General features: G+C 43.7%; 1 protein-coding gene across 1 annotated transcript in view; it reads right to left on the bottom strand.

Moving 5' to 3' along the window:
• Nucleotides 1-25,882, bottom strand: part of sema3fa (sema domain, immunoglobulin domain (Ig), short basic domain, secreted, (semaphorin) 3Fa) — a 51,849-nt gene that overhangs the window by 7,203 nt on the left and 18,764 nt on the right. The window contains exons 3-10 of the mRNA XM_070958727.1: nucleotides 13,628-13,788; nucleotides 13,479-13,541; nucleotides 11,043-11,162; nucleotides 9,604-9,693; nucleotides 8,337-8,430; nucleotides 6,852-6,971; nucleotides 4,855-4,994; nucleotides 3,071-3,185 (exon numbers count right to left, since the gene is read on the bottom strand). Of these exons, the coding sequence (XP_070814828.1) occupies nucleotides 3,071-3,185; nucleotides 4,855-4,994; nucleotides 6,852-6,971; nucleotides 8,337-8,430; nucleotides 9,604-9,693; nucleotides 11,043-11,162; nucleotides 13,479-13,541; nucleotides 13,628-13,788 (903 nt within the window). The remainder of the gene's footprint in view (nucleotides 1-3,070; nucleotides 3,186-4,854; nucleotides 4,995-6,851; nucleotides 6,972-8,336; nucleotides 8,431-9,603; nucleotides 9,694-11,042; nucleotides 11,163-13,478; nucleotides 13,542-13,627; nucleotides 13,789-25,882) is intronic.

Consider the following 25,882-nt stretch of genomic DNA (forward strand, 5'->3'; position numbering starts at 1 on the left):
TACAATAAAGAGGCACAAAATACCAGCCTCTCTTTTATAACCTGGGGATCTTTTTCATCTGTGAAATTAGAAGCAAGACATAAATCTGGCACAAAGGTAAGAATGCAGCCGTCCGCTCAGATTTATCTCTCAAATATCACCTGAATGAACGTGCGAAGCAGCGTGTAAGAGAACAAAATGTTAAACCACAATTATCCACGCGCGATTGAGGTTGAGATGTAATAACACACGATTTGATCCCCGTGCCCTCGGCGTTATCTTGCTGTGCACAAAATAAACACGAGGAGGCTTGAATTCACACGGCTCGTATGAAAACATCGTTTCTGCTCTGCAGAGTTGCAAAAATCGACAAACTCTGCTGTGATCGTGAGTTTGAAATCATTTCAGAAAAAGACCTCTTTACATGCCAAGGTATGAAAATGTCAGGTAATGGCTGCGCACTAAAGCAAAAATTTACTTTTGGCAAACAAAGGAAAAATTCCTAACCCATCTGACGCCAGTTTGACAGGCCTCCTGGCTACACAACAGCGCAGCAAAAGAGAAAAGAAATAAATCAGCAGAGAACTGGAGCGAGTTGCATCAGTGCAACTTTTGTTTCTGATGTGTCAGATCAGACGGTCTTTGAGGCACTCTCAGCGTCACATTAGTGGAGAAGCATCTCTGATTGCCGTAAGCGTGGAAAGAGCACAAAGAGAGGGGATAAATAAAGTGTTTTTGAAAAGTAACGACAAGAGAAAGTGAGTGATGCATTCAGTGAATAGTCACTGGCTGTCAGACGACTACAGATAGCATATCATCAGCTCCCTGATACCTGCTCTTAAGCATGTGCACCTAAAATGTGTTGTTGAAATGTCCACTTGAAAAAATTGAAAAGCAAACAAAAAGCAACAACAAAAAGGACCTGTGTCTTCATATGCAGTAAAGAGGTTTTTAGATTTGTCGTCTACGGCATCATAAAAAATAACTCAATGAAAAACATTGTTTCACTCCATAATTACATTTCAGAAAAGGCAATAAAACTTTATCGCCCGCACATTCGTTCTCATTTTTGTCTGGCAGACGTTTTCGGCTCTCCTGCGTCTGCTTGTCTCTTTCACTCTCTCTTTACATTCCTCCTCCTCCTCCACAACCCTGAACGCTTTCTCTTCTGTTAGCCCCTGCCTCACCATCTGAATCTACTCCACTCTCTCCCCCGAGTCCTCACACGGCCACTCTGATGCCTCTGCCGGGCTCCGGCGGGACCGGCAGGGACGGAGACAGAATACATTTTGACCAGACTGTCTGTGGTTGTGGGAAGGACGACCACAGAGCTGTGGGATGTTCCACTGCACCTCAGGACTCACAATGACCTCACCACGAGTGCTCATCTGCACTGAAGTTACAACTGACCTGCTGCGCTGTGGGTAGACTGCTAAAAGTGCAGCAATGCTGACAGAGGAGCGCTCCTCTGCCACTGACAGAGTGCTCTTAATGCATTACATACATTTGCAACCTGCAGCAGGAAGAGGCTCATGGCAAAGCTGTGCTTGATGCACGGTTACTGGGTAAATTATTCAACAGTCACGGTACATCTGAATGAAAACAATTATGGCCAAGAGATAAGTGCATGTGCATGTTGCTGGCCTTCACATCTAGCTTATGCAGTGTGTTCAAGTGCAAATTTTAACACAAAGCACTCAATAGGTCACAAGCTGCATTTCAGTATTCTCATTCAGGATCATTTTTAGATAATTACAATATAGTAATTACATTAGTTCCTAGCACTTTGAATAAAATGCAATTACAATTCGTTCCAAAATTACATTATATGCATCAAGGAGAATGACATTTGCATAAGATTCATGTTTAATGACATAAAGGTCTCAGAAAAGTGCATTACACCGTAATTATTCCGAATTATTATTTTTTCATGATGTGGCATGAAAAGCCACTAAAAGTGACTGTTGCCCCCAAAAGTGACACACACGGTACTCCACATTATTTTGTGAATTCATTTTATGATATTTCTTTAAAAAGCTGCCTTGCAGTTGAAATCACACAGAATTTTTTAGTCTTTCACAAAATTTTTGTGTGAAATTAGGTTTTTGTTTCCAGTGACAGCATGTTTTTCTACTAAAATGGAACAAAAACCAGTGAAAAGAAGTGAAAGATTTGCTGCTTATACCTGTAATTTCAAGGTTACTACAAATCCCTCTTTAATACTGACAGTCATGTGAATGACAGACAGGCCGGGATGATCCACAGGGGGTCGGACTGATCCCGGCTCCTCATTACTTTCATTACTCTGTGTGTATGTTTGTTTTTCTATCTCTTGCTTTTTTAAGTACAAATCCTCTGCGAAAGCATGTTGATGGTCCTACAGTAAAGGATGTTACCTGCAGGAGCCATGTTGATGTTCAAAGGAAGACACGTCAAGCTTAACATGCATGATTCAGTGACACCTTAATCTTAAGCTGCAGCCTCCTTCTGCACATGAGCAGACACATGCTGCTGTAAATGCTGCTTTTCTGTATACGTGTGCCCCTCTAGTACAGCGAGCTGCTGGCTCACGCACTGCAGCAAAATCAGAGTAGATGTTAACGCTGAAGGCCTTAAAACTGTAACATCATGGCGAAAGTATGCAAAGCAAACGGAGGTCAAAATGTGAGAAGTCTACAATGAGAAAGTTGTTGATACTGAATCTGTCAACGAGAAGTCCATCTGGAGACCTCTGTTATGAGTTGGTATTACACGGTCATGTAAGAATTCTCACTTTCCATCTGCCAGTTTTTCTGTCAGCTCACGGACGGACTCATTATGAGCTTCTAACTAAGCGCTTTAAGCAGACGCATTATATGTTCCCCCGGTGGTGGAATACGATCTGTAAAAAATGCCACACTGGGTATTTTAGATATTTGGTTTTGAAGTTAACTTTTAGATCACAAACACCGACTGGGAGAGTCCAAATGGTCAACAGGTGGTGGGTACGGGCCTGGTGAGGGGATGCGGGTGTATAATGACCAGAGATGAAAGAAGAGTGCGCAGAGATGTTCTGAAAATCTTAAAAAGGGAAATAATAATTCAAACTCACTCAGTTCGTCAAAGTGCGTCTCGATGCCGTCAGCTCCGGGCACGGAGCAGATGAGTCGAGCTTTCAGAAACGTGCTCCACTTGTTGACCAGACAGCAGTGTCCGCCGTCATCGTTCTGTGGGGGGAAGATGCACAGTAGTCATCCGTCCAGCTCCACCACAAGAGTGTGACCAACGTCTGACGAACAGCTGTTTGAAACAACCGTCCAAACTAACTGCCCTGGGCCTGTTGTTATTAGGCCCGTATGAATAAAGATCAGCTCTGTGTTTCAGCTTGGCCCATCTGCACAGGAGGTCAGCCAACTTCTACTGCTGAGGTAAAGATTCAAGCCTTAGGAAATGATTCATGCACTGCAACTCAACACCTTTTATGGAGGCCAAGTGATTTGCAGAGCTGGAAGACACACATTTGGTATCTATCTTTATGTACTGTAACATCATGTAGGGAAGAAGTCTGTTTCTTGTGGTCTTTGGTAAAAGAGTGACATGTTTAATGTAATATCTTCCAGAAACAGATAGAAATGTTTTATATCTTTTTTATTAGCCATGCCAGGGACACGGCTGTAGGAACGGTCAGTAGCTCCAACACTTTGGTCCAAACTGAAATATCTCAGTGTTTTTTCGATGGATTGCCATGAAATTTTCTACAAACATTCATGGTTCCCTGATGATGAAAAATACTGATTTTAATGATGCCCTGACCTTTGTTTTAGCCACCTGCAGATTAACATGTGTCATTCAGAGTTAAATATCTTGACATGTTAGATCAAATCGCCATAAAAATTGCAAAAATATTCAACTTCGAGAGAGGATGCATTTCAAAAACTTTGGATCTGCCTCATCGCATCTGGAGGTAGTCTGGCTCGCATGGTGCTTGGACCTCAGTTAGGTATAAATCCAATCCATACAATGTGCTGTCGCGTATGCTACACAACATATAGCTATTATTCTTTTGCTAGCATATAAATATGAGTTGTAAAGGCTGACGAGAGACTCCTCTTAAAAACACTGTGTGTGCAACAGCGTGCATTGAGCTCATCTGTGCAGCTGATCTGCTGTTAACAAGACATAAGATTTACTCCATGATTTTTTTTGGGCAGTCTAGCACTGACTCTGCTCTGGAGGACAGAGATCTGATCTCGATGTGCATCACGAAAATGCATAAAAAAATGCCACGTGAAATCACAGAGGCCAGATCAGATTGTTTATCATCTGGATAACGCATCCGGATATAGATCTCTTTTTAATACCAGGGGTACATGGGGGTGTTCTTTAATATATTTCCTGTAAATTACATACTTCAGGAATGCATCTCGCAAACACAGGCGCGTGTTGAGAGACATTTTTCTGAAGTCCATGTGCAGATGGTTTGAAAGTTTTGAACTCTGTGTCATTTGTCTGTCTTCAGTAGAAAACAACACTACCGGCCACAGCACTACATCGCTGAGTAAACACAGCTCTGGCTTTGTATGGATGTCTATGCATGTATACAGATGTGGACTAAAGTAAACTCTGCTGCTCAAACATTTCATCCAGAGGAACAAAAATAACAGAATGCTTTCCAAACTTAGCTGTTGAGGCAAACAGCAGAGATTTTGTTTTCTGACTGGTAATTGGTGTGCGTTGCTGTTTCGTGCTCAGCAATTACTGATGATCATGGGGAACTTCCTTTCTGGCCTCTAAGAGACTAAGAAACAGGCAACAGACTATAACCATTATGGAGACATATAAACCTTTCAGCTGTGATGATCAACATGAGGTTTGCTGACTGGTGTGATAACTCACCAGGCAGATCCGCCCTATCCTGGACTGGGTCATGGGACTCTGGCCCATCTCAGAGGCTTTCTCGCGGAAGAAGAAGTAGAGCTTGTCATCATTCTTCTCAGCGCTGTCTGGGATGAGGTGTGCGTGGACGAATGTGGGATCTGTGAAGTAGAAAGAAGGGAAGGAGAGAGCTTTAGCAGCTTTTCAGTTCAAAATGTCAACTGCACTGCACTTAAAGGGCGTGTATACAGGAAAGACAGTAAGCGCCAAAGCCTGTTTAAATCCGCAAATCATCAAATCAAACCTCAAGTGGACTTTTTTTGGATCTCCAGAAAGTCGACTTGTGGTACAGATTTCACTGGACTTCACTCCAAATGTTAATGATATGTTCATTTAAAACAATACTCATATGCTCAATGTACACTGAAACAGTTTTGGTGGCTGCAATCATTCCTCCTGTGCAGCAATTGATCAGTTCAAAAAGTTCACTCTAAAGTTCAGCTGAAGCTACAGCACTATGAGTCTGCAGCAACATGTCAAATGGATATAATCCAAATTTTTTGTTTGAATTTCCATGGATAGTGTTTCTTTGCTCAGCTCTGGTGGAGGGACAGTGGCAGAAACTGAACTTTTTGCTAAAATTACTGTGAATTTGGGAGAAACTCGCTTAATGTGGCTAATTCAGACTGCTGAAGCCTCACATCTTGCTTTTGCTAAAGTCTAATTATGCATTCTTGTATAGAGCTTGGCCGGTGGATTTTGTCCCGCATCACTGACACTAAAGCCCAGTATGAACAGGAGAAATGCTTATAGTCAGCAAAGAGTGCTTAAATATTCATATGGGCACCTTAAGACAGACATGAAAAAATGTGAAGCTATTCTTTAACTGTCCCTGACAGCAGTAGACCCTGAAGAAAAATACTCAGAGATGGGTTACATGGTCGAGAACTTTCATATCCATGGGAACCAGTGGGGTCTTTAGCTCTGTTTCATAGCACTTTTAAGCCTCTTGGGGCCGAACACCCTCACTAACTTGATGTGATGACTTTGAACATGTCACTGTACGTAGGACTGTAAGTCTGCAGGTCTAAAGGGTGAAGATTTGCATTCAGTCACAGACATCACTTAAAGTGTGACAGAGAAACTGGGGGCAGAGGTCTATTGAGAATGATTATTGCTGTAACATAAATAATGGCAGCCTGGGGCACAGAGCAGCACTTTAACTAACCCACCCATTTATTTCTTCCTAGTGACAATGCTCAATATGGCATCACAGCGAGCTCCCACTGGCTGACTTACTGGGTCACCGCTGGGCATGCAACACAGGGCTCCCCCTCCCTGTTGTGATCAACCAAGGTCCAAAACGAGGACAAACCAAAATCAGGAAGGGGGGGGGGGGGGGGGGGGGGGGTAACCAGGAGCCATGTAATGGGGGAGGGGAAATATCCGAGGGATTCCACATGGCTGATTAGCAGGACTCAGGTGTCCCGATTCAGTGTACCACTACCAGGGGACTGTTGTCAGGGCAACAGGGTCAGAGGAAAATCCGGGAGCCAGCAACACTCGGGGAGGCCGTGATTGGTTTGGCAAGATCAACCGAAAGCACCCGACCAGCATTTATAATGCTGTGACAATCATGGTTCATTAGAGAGCGGAGGCCACTCTGAGTCATTATTGACATTCAGTCATTTCTCCCTGCTACTACACTACTGACCTTGCGGTCAGGCTCCGCATGCATGCATGCAGTCAACAATTAGCGTAGTGTACTTTATTCTTTGAGTCAAATAATTATGTGGTCATGTTTAGCAGACTGGAAAGATCAACTATGCCATTCCGAGATGACACGACTCCAGGAATGGACGACGTGCAGGCTGGTGTTGAAGCAACATATGGGAAGCTGCACGAAACATTATAGCAGTGTACTTCAGGAGCTGAGGAATAAATTAAAAACAGTCTGGAAAGAGATGAGTGGAAGAAATAATGCTGGCTGTAGAACGAGCGGTGAGTTGAGACATTACCGTTTAACCATCTGGAGTTGTACTGATCAGTCCTCATGGCTGTCTGCTTCCCCAGCGTGCGGAAGATAGCAGAGTCTGTTCCCATGAAATCAATGTAGACTCCTGCATACAGCTCTCCATCTGCCAGTCACAGAGAGGGAAGGAGGTGAAGTCTTTGAGGGTGAAATATTTTCAGGTTCAAGTAAAGAACACGTCATCTAACAAATCTGATTGAAACTTCATTAAAAAACTGGATTATCCCTCCAGGTTTCATCAAAATCAGACCAGTAGCACGCACGGCAGCTGTGGTCATGAGTTTCTACTCGCATGAGGATTATCATGTAAATTGTAATTTGTAAATCATACTTTCAAAATGTCATCAAACCAGTAAAAATGTCACGTTTGGGTTAAACCTCCCAACCTCCCAATTATATTGCAACCATACATACACACTCCGCAGGCCAATCAGTGTAATTTAAATGGACAGCTGGAGTTACACAATTCCAATGGACAGCTGGATTCGTGATGTCGAGGTCAGGGGTCAATCAGAGCTTGATGTTGAAGCCCTTCATTAATGTCTCCCCATCAGGCCTGTTGGTGCGATGTTTTTATAAAAGCGTAACTCAGAATTTTGACGAAATTAGACCCCAACACATCGTGCCTGAGGTCATTTTCCGTGCATGAAAAAAAGGCAAAACTTCACTGGCTATCCACTGTAGGGATATTTTAAGGACGGTCAATGAGAATTGACAAGATGTAGGAAGTGTAATGAAATAACTCCTGACAGCCAAACCAGGGGAATTCCAGCTTCCTCTGTTGTCCTCATGTGGTATGTCTCTGCCCAGCCAGCTATGCAAGACGACCTGTAGCTGATTTTCTTGGTGTTAGTTTTGCTCGGGTCAGCTGGAATTTAGCTGACATAGCAGAGGAGAGGGTCTTTGTCTTTCTCTCTCTCTCACACACACACACAAACACTTGCATGCAGGGCAGCAGGTCACTGATGATCAGCAGCCATGTCTGACCACCTGTAAGCTGCTGACAACAAAAGACCACCCACAGACCCGAGAGCATCTGACAAAACAGGTGAACACATTGATGAAAGTGCAACTGAACTAGAGCTGAAATGATCAGCAAACAATGCCAAAAAAATTTCTCTGGTTGCAGCTTCTCAAATGAAAGGATTGGCTCATATGATTCTCTTTGGGTTTTGGATTATTGATTGGAAAAAACAAGCAATTTAAAAACTCTTTTTGACTGACAATGAAAATAATAATTAGTGGCAGCCCCAGACTGCACATAATCAGAGTAGCTATTGTAAGAACCAGCTAAGATTTTGTTTAAACACTATCAGCAATGGAAAGAAAATATTCAATTCAATAATGTGGAGTTTCACAGAATTAATGCGGTTGCAAACCATCCTTTGGAGGCACGCACAGAAACTGAACAGACTCAAACGAAAGCTGCGTGTAGATGTTGTACGAGGGAGGAAAAAAAGCAGGGACTTACTGATCAAAGCAGAGACGCTGTTAAGTTTGGGGTCAAAAGGACATTTTCCTTTGCCAGAATCCACTTTACCAGGTTCAAGCCGGAAAATGTATTCCTATAACGGCAAAGAATTAGGAAAAACATCATTAATAATTTTCTTGTTATGGTTTCTCATTTGTTAACAGATTTATTGTGTTTAAGGAATCGTTTTTGTGTGTGGGGGATGGTTATGCTTTGAATGCAGCATGTAAGTGTAAGGCACTTTGAGTATGCTTGGATGTTAAAAGCAGCGGCATCAAACTAATAACGTGATCAGTTTAGAGAGACGGTAACAGTGACGAGCTGTGACCCTACAGGAGCTCTCACAGCACTATTGGATCTGCTGAGGGGAACAAAAAGCAGACAAAGCCAGTTATCTGTGAGATGGAGAGGTGGAGGAAAATGCTGAGAGCAATTCAAAACTCATCCACCATGCTTCTGATGTTAGTGCTCAGACAAGAATTCATTATTCCACAGTGCAAGAGGACATCTTGAACATCTGTGTCAACACTGGGTATGCGTCTACATGGAGTTTTGTCGGGTACTTCAAAGCTGGCTGATGATGTCTGACAGGTAGGAAATATGTAAGTGAAAGCAGAATAATGGCAGAGCTGTGTTTGTAACCTGTTCTAGGACATTTTCTTCAGTAACAACATAAAGTACGACTCAAAAATATGCGTGTGGATTGAAAATCAACCGTTAGGGTGATGACAACTACAAGAGCAACTTTGCATGTTTGACTTTTATACTGTGTGTGGAGAAATAACAGTTTTCAAATTATAATAGTCACTATGTGCAGCATTAAAGCCCCCAAATGCCAAATTACCTTTTTGGCAACTAAGCTCCAGACACCTTAAACCAGTGAGAAAGGCACAAACACAAATACAGAAAAACATTTCATGGGAAAGAAAACAAAATTGCTCTGACTCAGGGAGAAAATCTCGTGTTCATGTTGGATCACTCATAATAAGAATCTGATGTTTTTCAGGGCGTTTAAAGGCTCCGCTGGCATGAGAACAGTACATTTACAAAGCATTCTTTTTTGTTGTTGTAAGAGCGAAGCGTGTTTTCTACATTTTCAAAAAACCTCCCAAAACACAGATTTCACAGTTAACATTTTGACAGAAGAGGTTTTGTGGAGATTCTGCAGTTCAGCAAGCTGTTTTGCCACTCTGAGATTTGTGGAAACCTGAGACTGAAAAAGTTCTCCAGGTGGGCACCAAACTTTACAAAACTCCCTTCAGCCCACCTTCGCCTCCAAAGGCTCTGATGCAGTGCTGTAGTCTGCTGCCCGACTTGTTCTCCCTCCAGACTGGGGTGCCTGTAGGTAGTGGGAACCCTATAACAGAGACATGGCACAGTGGGCCATCTCATTACCACATTGGACAGCGCAGAACAAAGTGAACTTAACCTGATGGCGACCACGACAAAAACTGACGAGAAAAATAGAAAAGTGCAAAAATGAAGGACCGAAAAAAACAAAATAAAACAAAACAAGCAGACTTGGCGAAGAGGAACAATTCTGAAAGATGAAAAGAAACATGTCATAGTGGAGGTCGAAGTCGAGTGAAGAGAGCCCGTGGGGCGACATTCATCATTTAGTAACCATGTTGGATTAGACTCAGTGTCATGCAAACACAGCTGCAAACTCCATGCATAAACCATGCAGTGCCAGCACAGAAAACAGAAAAGGAAATGCAACAAAATGAGATGAAGCAGCAGTTGAAAAAATGCATCGCAGTAGAGCATAGAACATCTTAAAACAGCCCAGTCGTTTTCCAGAAAGGTGCAGGTTTTTTATGTAGAGCTCGACAGGTTGAAAGGAGCTCAAAAAGCAGGAGAAGTGATGCAAGTAAAGGAAAAAGTTTGCAGTGAGAGGAAAAAGTAAAAAAAAAACATGAAGCCATCTGTGTACCACCATTTTTCTGAACAATTGGTTTCTGTTTACATCAGAGGAAAATCTTTACAGTGTGAAGTAACATAGCATTTGGACCTTAGGGGAGAAGCTGAATGACAAGAGGCCGACTGACCTTTCCGATGAAATCTGAGCCCGCCATTTCAACAGTGAGACTAAACAGGCAGCGTGGTGAATGTAAGTGTGTGGACTACAGCCGGGCCGGCAGCTGCTGCAGCTCTGCGTGGCCGTCGTGCTAAAGCGAGGGAGGGATGGAGGAAGGGATGGAGGGAGGGGTGAGCTACAAGGCTGATGATGGATGAGAGGCTCCATCAGTAATGATGGCCTTTCAGAGGCTCTCAGCCAGAGAGGAAGACAGGCCACAGGCTCTGCTGTGTATAAACAGGTGGGGGGTGGGGGGGCACTACTAGGTATTTCTATAGATATACTGTCAACGTGCTATTCCCGGTGGTCAGAGAAAATTGGTGCCTCAACGATCTCTAAGCGGTGGCAGTTAGGTACCTCACCAACAGCAATTGTGCAATAATAATAGAGATCTAGCTCCGACTGGCCGTGAGCTTTTTTCTTTGAGTCTCCCAGACCGTGAAACCGTACAAATCGATGAAAAGTAAGCAGCAGAAAATGATGGGAGAGAAGCAGAGCCCATGAAACTGAGGAGCGAGAGCAGAAGGAGACTCTCTGACCCGAGATTGATTGACAGATACGGCTCTGAAAAGAAGCGGAGAGCGAAGGTCAAAATGTCTACATGGCTGCCCGGCCGCGTCTTTGGTTACCTGTGACCTGCGTCCCCGGTCCACGTAGGTGCAGATGGGGTTGTACGCGCCCGTTCCGCACACATACAGGTGGGTCCGGTTCCACGGCTCAATCAGGCGGATGAAGTTTCCACATTCCCCCTGAGGGAAACAAAACCCAACAGCATTAGAGACTTTACAAAAAAATAAAATGGAAAGAAAAGGGTTACATAACACATAATGCCCCACTGATGGTTAATAACCCCTCTGCCTGGCTCAGAACCATCATATCTATCATTTCCGCTGTTGGCTGGCTTGTGTTTGGCAGCTCAGTTCCCTGGCGCTGTGTGTCAGCCTGGCCCGGGCTTCACATCAGACCACACTGTCAGAGGGAAAAATGTTTCCAAACACCATATAACTGTGTGGCAGAAACCAAGAAAAGCAGTGCATCTGAGCTGTGAAGTGTGTTTGCTATTGGGATTGAGGGTAAAACCAATTCAATGTTCTGTCAGGCTTGACAACTGAAAAGCATTTTGGTTAGACCAAACAAGCCTGTTGAGTGAACATTTGGGTTTTTGGAGAAGAGAGATTTTAAATTCCAATTAGGGCTTTTCAGAAGAGGACACAAAGAAATGCTTGCTGCTGGGCTTTTTTAAATCTTACCATTGATGTGGTTTATTTAGACTTTTAATCATTTAAGTGGTAACAATTCAGACGAGGACAACATCTTTCTTTCTGGAAGTGCAGACAAAGAGGTGCTGCTGGTGAAAACAGCTCTCTGCTTTCGAGGTCTGCAGCTTTCTAATCTCTATGTTTTTTTTATTTCTGACCAGCTGTCCACCTTCCTGGTCTCAGTCCACCCAAAATCAAAACTCCAACTACAGAAACATACAGGCTGATGATATCTGTTCTGATTTGTCCTGCTAGTGACAGCTGGCGAAAAAGAAAGGATGTACCAAGCACAAAAAAAAGACTGTATGCAGGATGGGGGATGAGCCATTTTGGCAGATCTTAGCAACGCGACAGATGCACAAGTCAGAGGTTTGAGAGGATGTGTTTTTTTGTGTGTGTGTGTTTACGCATGTGGGCCTTGTGTATTATTCGGCACACAGTTGTGCTCCCCCACAGAGAGCACAGTGGGGATGATTGCCTTTGACCTCCCGCCTGAACCGACATCCCCTCTGAATTGCTTTTGAATTGTCATCATCTGTCATTCCCTAAAGAGTGGCCACGGTTGCCAAGACGTCTCCCGCTAGCCAATTTTATTTCTTATTTTAGTGATGAAATTTCAAACCCACCTCTGACACATACATGCACACACACAGCGGCTCATACATGCGCACCCGGAGAACGTACAGAGGCGAATACGATGTAGCCAGAGGCGGTGAGAGGCGCGGGTCACCAAACACGCATAAATGAACATTCCAGTTGGATAAACAGCAGCCTGCACTCTCTACCAGCAGGGGAGAGCAGGGTTATTAGCCAGAGTCTCATCACCGGCTCCTGCCAGCGCTCAATCCTAACATGGAAGAGATGAGAGTGAGTGTGTGTGTGTGTGTGTGTGTGTGTGTGTGTGTGTGTGTGTGTGTTTCGAGGGGGTCAGAATGTGTGAACGAAATCAAAAGCGAAGGATCTGGTTTTTAGATGAATTTCAATGATGAGTTTCTTTGTGGGGGCTGTGCTGGCGGTGGCTGCGTTTGAATGTCTGAATCGTATTAACACTTCAGACAGGCCTGAAGCTTCCAGCGGCTAATTCATTTTGTCTGCCTGCCCGGACAACAAAGGGCAAAATAATTATGGTGCAAAAACAGAAAATTAGATCACGCTCAGAAATTAAGTCGAAATATCTGTGATGTGTATGAGATCTGTAGGCTAATGTGTTTTCCGCTCTCACTGAAGGCGACTGAATGCTACACGTTCCAAGTTCCCGCTGGAGCTTAATTGGTGGCAGCTGTATGCAATCAGCAATCAGGGACGCGCAGACAGTAAATAAGAGCTTCACAGCAAGTCACACATTGGAAGGAGCTTTCAAATGTCCTCCACTGACCCCAGAGCCCTATTCAAATCAACAACCTCGCCAGAAGGACACACTGAAAACACACTTGTGAAAGGGTATCACCAGATAACAGGTAAAAGGGATCAAGGTGCACAACTGTGCTAACTATCAGCTGCACATTAGGGGTCCTGTTAATATATGTTAATCAACATATATTCAGGAACTTTAAATTAGGGCTGTAACTCGTGATTGCTTTAATTATTGATTAGTCTGTCCATTATTATTTATTTTTTTTTATCTGATTAATAGTTTAGTCCATAAAATGATAGAAAATAGTGGAAAAAAAACACAGTCTCTGAAGTCCAATGTGACATCTGACATCTAATCAACAGTCTAAAACTAAAATATAATCAATTTACGCTTGTATAAAACAGAGGGAAACAGTAAATCCTTTTATTTGAGAGGCAAGAACCAGGACTTACATTGGTGTCTTTCCCTGACAGAACACATTCAGTCTTCCTCTGGGGGGCAACGGGCCAGTGGATCTGACAGGGAGAGATCAACAAGGTGGTTAGATGTGAACCTTTGTGGAGCTCAATTCGGATTACTGTTTGTGTGTGACATTTCTCACAATGAGCGGCTCCTTGTTGATGTCATGCAGATCCAGGGAGAGGATGTAGTCTTTGCTGCCCACATACATGCGGTCGTGGTCCTCATCCATCCGAAGGATCCGATAGTCGGTGGAGTTCAGCAAGAAGGAGAAGTGGTGAGCCGTGCCGGTAGACTTTAGCTCTATAAAGAGGCAAAAAACAGTGGAAAAATAAATGGTTTTCTTCAAGCTGTGCGTGTAATGCTGTAGTAGAAAAACACACAATACAATTGGGAAACACAAACCACAGACATGGTCGCAAGAGATGTGTGTAGGCTGCTTGTTTCTGGCAGGGAGATGCCCTTTGGTTTGCCAAAGTTATTTCATTCTTTCTGCACTAGAGGTGATCTTCTTATTTTCTTTACAAATCTAAACCACATACAGTAGACACACACACACACACACACACGTGCACACACACAGACAGTATGCTTATGTGGACCTCATGATAGTATGCTAATGAGAAGCCAGATCTTTCCTCAGACTCCTAGAATTCATTTACAGAAGCCGTTTGGTCTTTTTTTATCTTCAGCACTACCAATTACATCCTGACATTATGGGGTTCTGGACAGGCTAAATCTGGATATGACAGGTTTGACAAAAGCAAGGAAGTCTCCACTAAATCTCACAAGAGTCAGAAGTGGACAGCAACAGACAAGCAATAGATCGGTCACAGCTGTGACAGGAAGGTGTCAAGAAAACCAGTCGTTTTGGCCTCTTTCACGCTGCCTCGTGGTTGGTATCCTGAGCTGCAGTCGCATATCCTGGCTTCCATTACAAAAAGCCAAATAGCAGATTATGTTCAGGACCTGGCAGCCTGACCCTGGCTTCCCTTCACCTTTTTTGAATTCTCTCAAGCTCTGGTGGAGATGACGGCCTTCACTCTGATCTCCTCTTGTGAATTCCCCATTTCAGCAGCAGCGGAGGAGATGCCGACCACTCCCAGGCTTAGTCTCCCACCGTATCACACATAACATGGCCACATCCTTCCCTCCACATGGCTGTTGAAGCTATTCTACTATAAAACTTCTCTCAAATGGCTCACATACTGCTCGGGGCAGATCGCTGGTGTGCGAGTGTGAGTTTAAGTTACACTCTGGGTGTGAGGGGAGATAAGTGGAGATCTGGTGTACGGAAAGCAGCTTTTTCTCCCGGTCCTCCCATTACCTCCCAAGCTGTTAGAGAATCTGATAGGAGGTCTCTCTCTTCCTCTTGCTCTCTTTCAAACTACGCTTGGGAAAGTTGAGCCTGCACTTGTGCTGTTCTATTTGCAGAGAAAACTAGAGGACCAGATAGAGGACCTGTTCATGTTCCACTTCAATGAGACCAGACAAACGGCCCTACTGTTGTCCCCCTCCAAGTCTGAGACTCACTGAAGATGAGACAGACTCCCTAACACAGCTTTTCTTTACCAGGAGGAAGCAGAATGTCTTGTTACTTTACTGGGAATAAAAGACATTATGATGTTTTCCACCTGCGCAGGACATCTTGAAATACTGACACGAATCCTCTGCCAGAAAGCTTCTCAGCTGCTGGTGAGCTGAGCTCCTTCAGGAACTGTGAAATACTGTCGTCACGGTGCAGCATCTCGCCACACAGTGAGGTGGGTAAGGTAGCAAATAGGAATAGACATGGCTGTCACCCGTGTAATTCTCATAAATTGCCTCCAAACATATATGCTTTACTATGTGTTCTCACTCCCAAGGACAGATAATTATAGTTGGCCTGGACATCTGTGGACCTTCAGTGGGATCATTTTTGACTAACGAGATCTTAGTTGACAGAATTCTGTATTAAAATGAATTGTTGAAAATCAGTTAAATACTAAGAAAATCAGTTCCTGAAGTTTGTTTGCATTTAATTGAAACAATTAAATAAATTTTGTTAAAAGGTCTCATCCTTAAGATTTTTGGTGCTATTTTTGGCATCATTGTTTCAGTGATTCAATGTGCTTAAATTATTTACCTCTCTGAATAGTCCATAACAAAGGCTGTTGCCAAATCAACTAGAACTGAAAGTTTAAAGATTTGAATTGATATTGATTTCCACTACAATTAATTTCATTATAGACAACTATGATGGGCGGCACGGTGGACAGCAGGTAGTGTGCGTGCCTCACAGCAAGAAGGTCGCTGGTTCGATCCCCGGGTCTGGCCTTTCTGTGTGAAGTTTGCATGTTAATAGGTTAATTAGTGATTTAAAATTGTCCTTAGGTGTGAGTGTGAGCGTGAGTGGTTGTTTGTCTGTATATATCCCCTGCAGTCGGCTGGCGACCAGTTCAGTGTGTACCCCGCCTCTCGCCCGCTGCCAGCTGGGATAGGCTCCAGCCCCCCCCCCCAACCCCGAAAGGGATAGTCGGGGTATAGAAGATGGATGGATGGGCAACTATGATAAAATATGTTCATCAACAGCCTTTTGTTTTCATGAACAACACTAGATGATGATGAGATGGTGATGGTCATTAAACACCAACTGTCATGAGAATAAAATGTAGTTTAAGAAATAAAACCATCTCTCTGTTTTCAGTGACAAAAGAAAAAAGAGCAATCAACATATACACCTGCAGCACGCAGTAAGCACAGTCAGGACTCGGAGTAACTTGAACCATTTAAGTTTAAGTTAAGACACTGTGACATTTGGGCCAATTGTCATAACAATGACGCTGAGAAAAAGAAAAAAAATGCATTGCTTTGTCAGAAAGGAAGGAAATGTGGCCAAAAAATTGCTGGTAAGAATCCCACAAACCTGGAGAGGCAGACTGAGGCTCACCACAAAGAAACTGAGGTAGGTTCACTAAACATGAGGTTGGTTTTTCTAAGGTATATTAAACAAACTGGTTAGGCAGTGGTGTTACATTATGTAGGCTGTGTTGTGGATCATTCAACCTGTGTTTTTCATCACAGAATGATAAGATAAAATATCTTAAAATAAGTTACAAAGGATTATTGGTTTTGGCTCGACTAGATGTTGAAATGTTTTACAATGTGATGACTGACAAACACTAAAATATCAACAGTTAAAATGTCCAGACTCTTTGTCAACTAAAACTTCAAATAAACAAGAAAAATAACTGATAAAATTAACACTGATTCCCACCCGATCACTCAGCACTCGAGCCGAGCACATGCATGAGCACAGTAAAGTAGGACACGGGTGCAGGTGGTGACAGCAGCATGATGATGAATCACAGCCCCACTGGATGCCCTATGTTAAGCGTCTATGCCTCGTACACACACATAGAGAACATCCCAAAACTCCAGCCTTTCTCCACAATCATCACGTCTCGTTTTCTGTCCTTGTCTGCTTGTCATCCACGCGCTCAGTCAGCCAGCTGCTCTGGCAGGCGCAGCGGTCGAACGATACTGGAGCTTCGGGGACACCAGACGTCACAGATGACATCCCACATTTATCACCTCTGCACTCAGATTCACACTCAGAGGCATCTGAACGGAAGCCTGTCACAGGTCCGACAGCGGTTATAGGTCACTGAAAAGTTCACTGAGAGCCCACAGACAGACAGACGAAGCAGGCAGACGGACAACCTACTAAGTTACGAATTAACATTCATCAAAACAGATTATCAGTTGACACCAACTGGTTCTGATTGTCTGACAGCCCGTCATCTTTCTCCCTCTCTTTAGTCTCGCTCTGTGATTCAGGGTCACTGGATCAATATCTACCACTTTCATGGCAGACCTAATTTCATCCTGATGAAAATGACCTGAATGACCCACATATCATGAAAAGAAAAAAAGAAAACTAGCAGCATGTGAGATCCAAAGTGAGCTCTATAAAAACTGAACGCTTAAAAACACATAATACAAGAGAATTGCATTACTGATCAAAACTTTCTTGGCAAAATAGAATATAATAATTATCTTATTTCTGAAAATTCACAGGCTGCAAATTATATCCATTTGTGGTTTGGACAACTTCCTTCAACAGCCATATTAAAACACACTGTTCTCGCCTCATTTTTCCAAAGATAACTGATACTGAGAGACCACTGACACATGATGGAAAGGATGTCTGGCTGTGTTTATTGAATCTTTTCATGGAGGTCTGCATATTTCTGATAACTAAGTGTACTGTACCGGTAATCTAAGAAGCAAGGACTGGTAAAAGTGTCAAAACAGTCATGGGGCAATGCATGTACAGTATGCACATGCTTAGCGTCATCACAGCACTCTCTTGTATGCAGCACTGTAGTATATAAAATTGCAGGAGATCATGCATGCGACATAATGGGAATCATGTGTTTACCAGTGCTGCTCGTCACTTACTGTACAAGAATTCCTAACATCTACAGCACCAGGGACTCATTCCAAAGCACATTTGAAAGCCTGCATAAAGACTACATTTCCCTTCAGCTAAAATCCAATGGCTCTATTATAGTTATACTGCACATTAACCCTATTCATCTTGCCATTTTAATCTGTGAAAATGAAGTGGCAATCTTGCACTCAGGAGAAATATTGCATCTTTGCGAGACGAGACATGCTAAAGCACATTTTCTTTGAAATAATGCCCGTGGCGTGGTGAGATAAGGAGTTAGGTATGATAACAGTCCACCTCCGAGCGCTCATACGCTCTATTGTCAGCACAAATTCATTTTCTCAGAAACATTCCTGTGTGTTGCAGCTCAGCCTAAATTGGCTCTGCCCCAGACGCCAAGAAAAATGTCACAAAACAAAACACAGCCCTTGACGTTGTGTTAAATGGTTGACTTTATAACGACTTGGTAAATTCAGCAATGATAGGGCACAAGTGTCTCTCTCTCTCTATAAAAACCACAGGATTTGGTGTTTGTCACAGAGTTTCCCAGCAAGGTCTTTGCAATCACCACCAGACACATGGACAAACAGAGCTAAATTGCCTTTTTCTTTTCAGCATGTGGAATTGTTGTCAGTTTGTTGAAGATTTTTTGCTGGTGGATAAAACCCAATCTGTTCCAACTACTGCTCCAGAATGTGAATGACATCTGCCGGTAAACTGAGCCTGTAGTCTGTCCACCTGTTGACGCCACCCCTCTGCGCTGTGGTCACTCTCTGATCTGCTCTGCAGCCAAAGTACGCAGGCTTTTGGCAAAGCTCCATAGCCTGGTGTGGTTTTCCTGGGTCATCCTCAAAGGGACATAAGGGACCTCTGTTTTGTATCTGTGAGGAGATGACAAGAAAGACGCAGCTCCCAGACACCGCTGCCACTTCTATTCATGCCACTATCTGCCTTGCAGATCTCCCCTTCTTTCCCGTCAGAGTGTGTGTGTGTGTGTGTGTGTGTGTGTGTGTGTGTGTGTGTGTGTTAAGGGTGAAAGAGAAGGGGGGTCTGAGGAATCAGGCTGCAGAAAATCCCACATACCTGCCCAGGCATCCCCAGCATGTTGTCTGAATTCCCCAATCTACTCATGTTCACATTCTCATAAAGCAGAGGTGTGGCCCCATCTTGCTGCAGCTTGTCTGCAGCCATGCATGCACGGATGTGTCCCGGTGTGGATCTTCTTTATCGAGTGATGGACACACGCAGCTTATATATAAGGACTGTCCTCAGCAGAATTAAGACAACACTGGTCAGGTCGGGTTTTATAGTTGCAAGCGCACAACTTTAAGTTGTAGCTATACCATCACAAAGTCACAAAGAACTTGCAGCACACAACTCCTCATAAAAACATGTGACTTTTACATTTCTGCTTGTGCAACAAATAAGGAGCAACTTGTTAATTAGTGAGGTTTAGAGGTACCGATAGGCAAATTTCACACTGCTTATGCTAAGCTAATAGCTTTCAGACTTCCAGCGCCATACTTCAGGCACTGACATAAGAGTGATATTGATCTTCTTATCCAAGAAGCTACAGTTGTCTAAACCCAAGCAGACCTGAGAGGTGAGCGATGGGCCATTCTGGAAGACACCGAAAATCCTCCTCAGTTGTTCAGATATAAGATCTTCTGTAAATGCATGTAAAATGTGTCTGTTCAGTGCAAATCCCAAGTGCATACTGAATGTCTGAGTGCAGTGCATCTTCTAAGTGTTAACACACGGGATGGAGAGGTCATTGCAGATATCAGAGGGGCTGAAAAGCAGTGAGAAGCCTTATCAGCCCAAACTGTCGCAGCTTTGTGTTTGCCTCCGTTCAGAATCTCATAATCAGCCTCTCACCACCCACTGGGGCCAGGACTATTGACTCAGAACACATGTCAGTGCAGCTGATTGCTGCTTACCTGTGCCTGTCAAGGACAAATAATTGGCACCAGATTACGTCTTATCTCTGAGCTTCCGGATGCTGTCACTCAGATGCTCTTCACGCTTGTCTGCCACTGATACACTGTGTGTGTGTGTGTGTGTGTGTGTGTGTGTGTGTGTGTGTGTGTGTGTGTGTACATAGAAATAGAAGTAGAGATCTCTGATCCTCACATCAAATCAGGGACACCTGTCTCCCACTGCACAAATCAAGAGCGGAGAAGGATTGATTTAAGTACCGAGTTCACTTCCTGCGTGGAAACGAGAGATTATAACAAATCTACTTCTGCTGTTTCGGATGACAGGAAAGGTTAATTAAAGCATGAGGGAGCAGAGAAGTATCTCTGGTCAAACTGACAGGAAAGGTCATTTAGTTTCTTTATCCTACTGTGTCTGCAAATCCAACCTTCATTAAGTTATACTGTATATATACTCATCAGGAGGATCGGGTGGGAATACATGCAGAGAGGGGAGATGTGTACAACCTTTGATTTGCTTTTAAAATGTAATTCCAACTCTTTCTCCTATTACACAAATGGACTGTAATAAATAATGACTCTTTGAAATAAATAAGGCTAATGCAGTGTGACAACTAAAACCCTGAAGTGTCTCATGTGAATACTACCAATGCTTTCCCTCAACACTCTCTGCCACAGACAGCTGCCCTCAGCAGCCCCGAAGGGCCGCAGGTGAAAGGTTAAAGGACACAAGGGGTCTGAGGTGAAAGCTCATCCCTGGCCTCCCCACACACTTCAGCATAATCAGGATTATCTTTGGGGGGTGTCAGGCGGGGTGCCTGCTCCATGCACAGTCTGGAGATAGCAGGGTGGTCATGGGGACACTGGGGTGGGATGTTTGGAGGACAAGGAGAGAACTCCTAAGAAATGCCTGAGAGAGGGTTGAAGAGCACTGCTGTAGCAAGTATAATCTATTTAGATAAATTGTCATGATGCATTTACTTTTGCCTCTTTGTAAAGTGGCAACAAAAGCTTTTTATCTAGTTGTTCTAATCATATTTTCCACTTGGTTACACAGAAATAAGTATAGTGGGATACATTCAAGTGGCGTAAAATTTCTGCGTCTTAAGCATACCTCCACATTTCACAGAAGATAACACTTGAGTTGCCAAGAAAAATGAGAAATCCATATTCACGCTGTAAGTACTATAAACCTTTCAGGAAATCAGTGGGCAGGTCTGCCTGACTCTCTCCCTTGACAACGCTAATCTCTGGATTTTGGAGAACATGAAAACCACAGGTTGGTTCCTTGCTTTGTTTACAAAATGCTTTATCCTGGGGTGCTGTCTGGGCCCGTGGCTGGCCGCTGTATGCACAAGTGTTTGCGTGTGTGGGATCGGGGTCGTGCAGATGCTGCAAGCCGCTGTAATGATGACGAAGCTGTGTTTGTTGTTGTAGCTGTGCCGTCGCTTGCAGCACGCTGGTCGGGGTGGCGGCAGTGGTCAGTGGTCACAACACAGGTTAGAGGGATTATGGAAAGGGCTGAATAATGAGACAGAGCTGCTGCGAATGAGTGAAAAATCCTCCTCTCCCTGGCTGACCTCTGACCCCGCACTCAGAACAAATACTCTCTCTCTTTCTCTCTGTGTCAGCTGCACTAACACACATGCAGATGCACAATGCTTTCTCAGAGGAGTCTGTTCATTCTTATTTATGGATCTCTCCTAATCCTCTATTCAGTAGGGAGTGTTAAAATTTGCATAGTTCCTGAGCCAAGGTGTCGATAAATCAGTTCTCTTGCCTCTGATTTTTACCAGAACTGAACAAAGCATAATATTGCGCATGCCCTCTTGCTTCCTTGTGCATCAAGGTCATGGCCAGTGTGTTGCTTGCTGGGGGCAATAAGAGGGGGGTAATTAGGAGGTAAATTTAGAGGGACCATTAGCTGCAAGTGTTGACTCACAGTCCACTGGGGACAGCAGCCACCTCTACCCTCTCTGGGTGTTCCACTCTCCAGTCCAGCACTGAGAATCCACTATATTCCCTGTGGTCATTTTTCACCCACAACAGCAAATGGTGTGGTAGAGGAGTGAGAATGGAAGGAGGGGTCCCGAGGGGAGAGGAGCCTGACAGCGAGCCTAAGAACTTCCATTTATCAAAGCAGGCAGGAGAGAGCCATGGAAACTCTGAGTCGAACTCTGGGAGAGCTGCTTCATACAGCCGACAAGGAGAGGCTGAGATCTCCTCTACTGCTGCTGGAGGGGCAAAAACCACAGCTCACAAAGGCACACACAGGCTCTCCAATGTGTATTCTAATCATGAGTTGGACGGTGGACAAAACACCCCGATTGTGGGCCCAAATACACAAAAACACTGATTGAGATCTCAGATGCCAGGTTAGGTAGAGAGCAGAAGTGGAAAGAGAGGAGAGAGAAGTTCTCAAAAGTGTTGTTCACCCCTGAAAAGAAAAGGAAAGAAGTAATGACAAAGTTTGTAGAACAGTTTGACTACATATATAGGTCAAATGAGCAAACAAGCACTGTTTTATAAGACCCACAGGGTGCTCTCTATTGGCTTTTGTGAGTTTCCCTTTCTGCTTTTGATGCATTGACCAAATTTTTAACAGATTTTTGACCAAGTACTTAATACCATAGATGCACAAGGTGACATGTGCTAGTAGGCCTGTTATGGTCAAGTTCAAATGACGATGGAGGTGAGTGTTGGGAACTAATTTGGGAAGGATCTGTAATGTGTGGCACTGGTTCAGAAGCTGTAGGCAAACCGTGTTAGCTGTGCTAACGCAATGCTGATATAGCTTTTATGGTATACACCCTGGACAGAATGTCCTCCCAGCAAATGCCCAAAAACCAGTCATGGGAATTATGACTAGTCCCTCTGAAGAGGAAACAGTCTTATAAGATGCTGTTAAAAAAAACCACAAAGTCTGCAGAGGGAGGCAGTTGAGGTGGATGGATGGGTCAACAAATCGCTGGGCCTGTGGCTGGACAAGGGAGAATACGGTTCTTTTCCTGTTTCCTACCGACAGTCAACATGGTTTCTTTTTAACCGTGACCAAGATGTTCACCGAACACTAACAAAGTCTATTCTGTGTCTAAACCTAACTAAAACTGCACCATAGCAGGGTCAGATCACACAAATGTTTTATTTTTGAAACAATAATTGGTAACAATTTTCAAAGGCATATTCAGGAAATGTGGTGTGTCGTTCGGTGTGAAGACAAACTATGTCTGTTTTCTTTTAATCTGGAGGACTTGCTTCTTTGGACGAGTTGCAGTCTGAGGCAGCGCACTTCTTCTTCCAGACAGTGATGCATTTGATCAGGATAATCTCTACAGCTCCAACATGGTGGAAATGGACCAGGGAAAGTAATGTGTTTTGATATATAAGGGTTCAGTCCTCCAAGCACTACTTGTCCAGATAAGAATGAACACCATCGGATACTGAGAAGTGACTGCAGTTAAGACCAAAGCTCTCATATTAAAAAGGCCAAATCATTTTCTTCCTATCATTTGGGTGATTTTCACTTTACAGCAGGCGATGGCTAAAGTCAGATAACCAAAACCCTGCTTCCTCTATTTTACAAAATAAAACCAAATTATCTCTCACTGAGGAGTGATGAGGAAACAAACATCTCACCATTTATCACCTTCCCATCCTGCATCAACCTCCTCAGATTGTTTAGGCATTTCCGTCAGCCTTGCACACCATCCAGGACATCCAGATTCTTTACAGAGGTTCTCATGCATGCAGCTTGACCAAAAAATTATAGCATCCCCATCTATCTTAAATCTCCTTCTCTATGCCTGGTTAATGCTATTTTGATTTATCACCCAGCTTCCTCTGACACCTTCCTTTTCCTCGGCTTGTCTGATCCTGCCAGGATCCACTAGCCCCTGTCTGCATACCAACCCTTTGAGATAACACAAGCTCCTTTCTTTAACACCCAGCATGCCGCAGGTGAAAGAAGCAGGGCGATGGGGGAAATGCGTGCATGCTGAGTGCAGTGATGATGTATTTTTCTATGAATGTCAGGCTTGTGCTTCACCCATTAAAAGTATTTAACTCAAGCATGAAGAAAGAGTTAGACATGTCTCTCAACAAGAGTCATTAAGGAACATGTCTAATGAGATTTAACCGATATGACTCCATCCAAATGTTATGCAAGTTGCAGGCAAATTTCTCAAAAGTTGGCGAAATAAAATGCTTGTGGTTATGTGGTTCCATCAGCTAATGTTGTGCAAAATCACTCAAGATGATGCGATATCGAGACAAGGAAGAATAACTCTGACACATCATGGCATTTCACTGCTGCTTCCCAGCTAAGATGGCATTTATGTTATTTTAATGAATGACTTTGTCTCTGTCCACCCACACCATGTGGCGTTTTTGTCAGCTACCCTGGAGACAGAAACAGGATGACAAGCAACAAAGGCTGCTCACTGGAGCTGAGCTGGGGATGTTTTGTAGCGTGTGTCTTCCACTACCAGGCCACCTAGAGAGACGGGACAACTTTTTTTGACCCTGAGCCAAGAGGCTTTTGGCTTGTCTCTACTAATTTTTTAAAGTACAAATTCAATACACGCATTAAAACAGTTGGGCGGAAATGCCCTCAATAAGCTCAGCTGGAGTCTTTCGATTGAATGTGCGAACGGAACATGTGGTATCCTTTGCTAAATGCATAGCATTGCTCAGGTCATGCACTGCATGTGCCTTGTTCTACATTGGGTGTGAAACAAGATGGTCAATTAGAGGTTTGTGATGTGAATATGAATGTGCCCTCTGTCCCAAATGGCCAGCCAGGGGTCACCAGCATCTGTGGAGTTATCAGACTACAAGCCACAAATGGGCGAGTGCCAGAAGCCCATCTGCCCCTGCACTCGGCATAATACCTCATGCACCGCTGCTGCGTACGCCCACTTGACCTCACGTCGCTGCTAGACAAAGGCAGGGTCACCCCCGACCAGGTACGTGTCAGCACAGATCCCAGGTCGAGCCTTGTGCACTAATGCCATATGACAGGCAGGGGACAACCAGATAATGCTCAACAATCAGGCGGCTGGTTGTTGAGCAGCATGGCATGGTCCTCAGATGGTGTGTTGGAGTCCTGGCCTGCAGTGAGGACTTGCTCATTTGTCTGACAGGCTTTGTGCTCAGTTAACAGCGAGTGGGAGTTTTGCCACAAAGACTGAGACAGGCATGCATAACCATAAGACATCAATGTCCTTTGCAAACCAGCTGAAATTACCTCCTAAATGTAAAATCCTTCCAACAGCTCTTCCAACAGTATACTGTCACACTTTTGACTCTTCAGATGATAGACCTTTGATACAATTTTTTACCATTTAAGCAGCATGACTTTTGGGAAGGCAATATTGGTCTGTTTGTCGGCCTGCAACTTTAATCGAGACAACAAATATTGAAAAGATTTCCATGAAATTCAGCACAGATATTCATGATCTCCAGATGATAAATCCTAGTGACTTAAATGAACCCCTGACTTTTGCTTTAGCACCACCACCACCATTACAACTATACAAACAACTATTAGATGGGTTCAGATTGAAATGTAGTAATTTTGATGATCTCTTAACTTTCCTTCTAGCGCAGTCATCAGGTGAAAATGTTAATTACTCTGGGGTATGACCAAAAACCTGCAAAACTAATGGCATTTCATCAGCCTATGCTGTACATCGTGTTCAGTGCTACTTGGAAAACATTTGCATGCTAACATGGTTAACGAAGATGGTGAACATGGTAAACATTATACACGCTAAACATCAGAATGTTAGCACTGTCGCTGTGACTGTGTTAGCATGGCTGTAGACTTTAGTCTTGTTTCTCAAAACAGTACATAAATTCTGGCTAAACTCATTTGCCTACCATCTTTGACAAGAACTATAGACATATCCTATAAAATATTAATATTTGGTTCAATAGCTGCTACTGCAAGTCCTGGTTGATTGACACTTCAATGAAGGTAGAAAGTGAGGATTTTTCAAAACACGCTCCCTAAAGAGAAGGTCTT

Source organism: Chaetodon trifascialis, chromosome 3 (assembly GCF_039877785.1).
Source record: "Chaetodon trifascialis isolate fChaTrf1 chromosome 3, fChaTrf1.hap1, whole genome shotgun sequence".
In the NCBI taxonomy this organism is placed as follows: Eukaryota; Metazoa; Chordata; class Actinopteri; order Chaetodontiformes; family Chaetodontidae; genus Chaetodon; species Chaetodon trifascialis.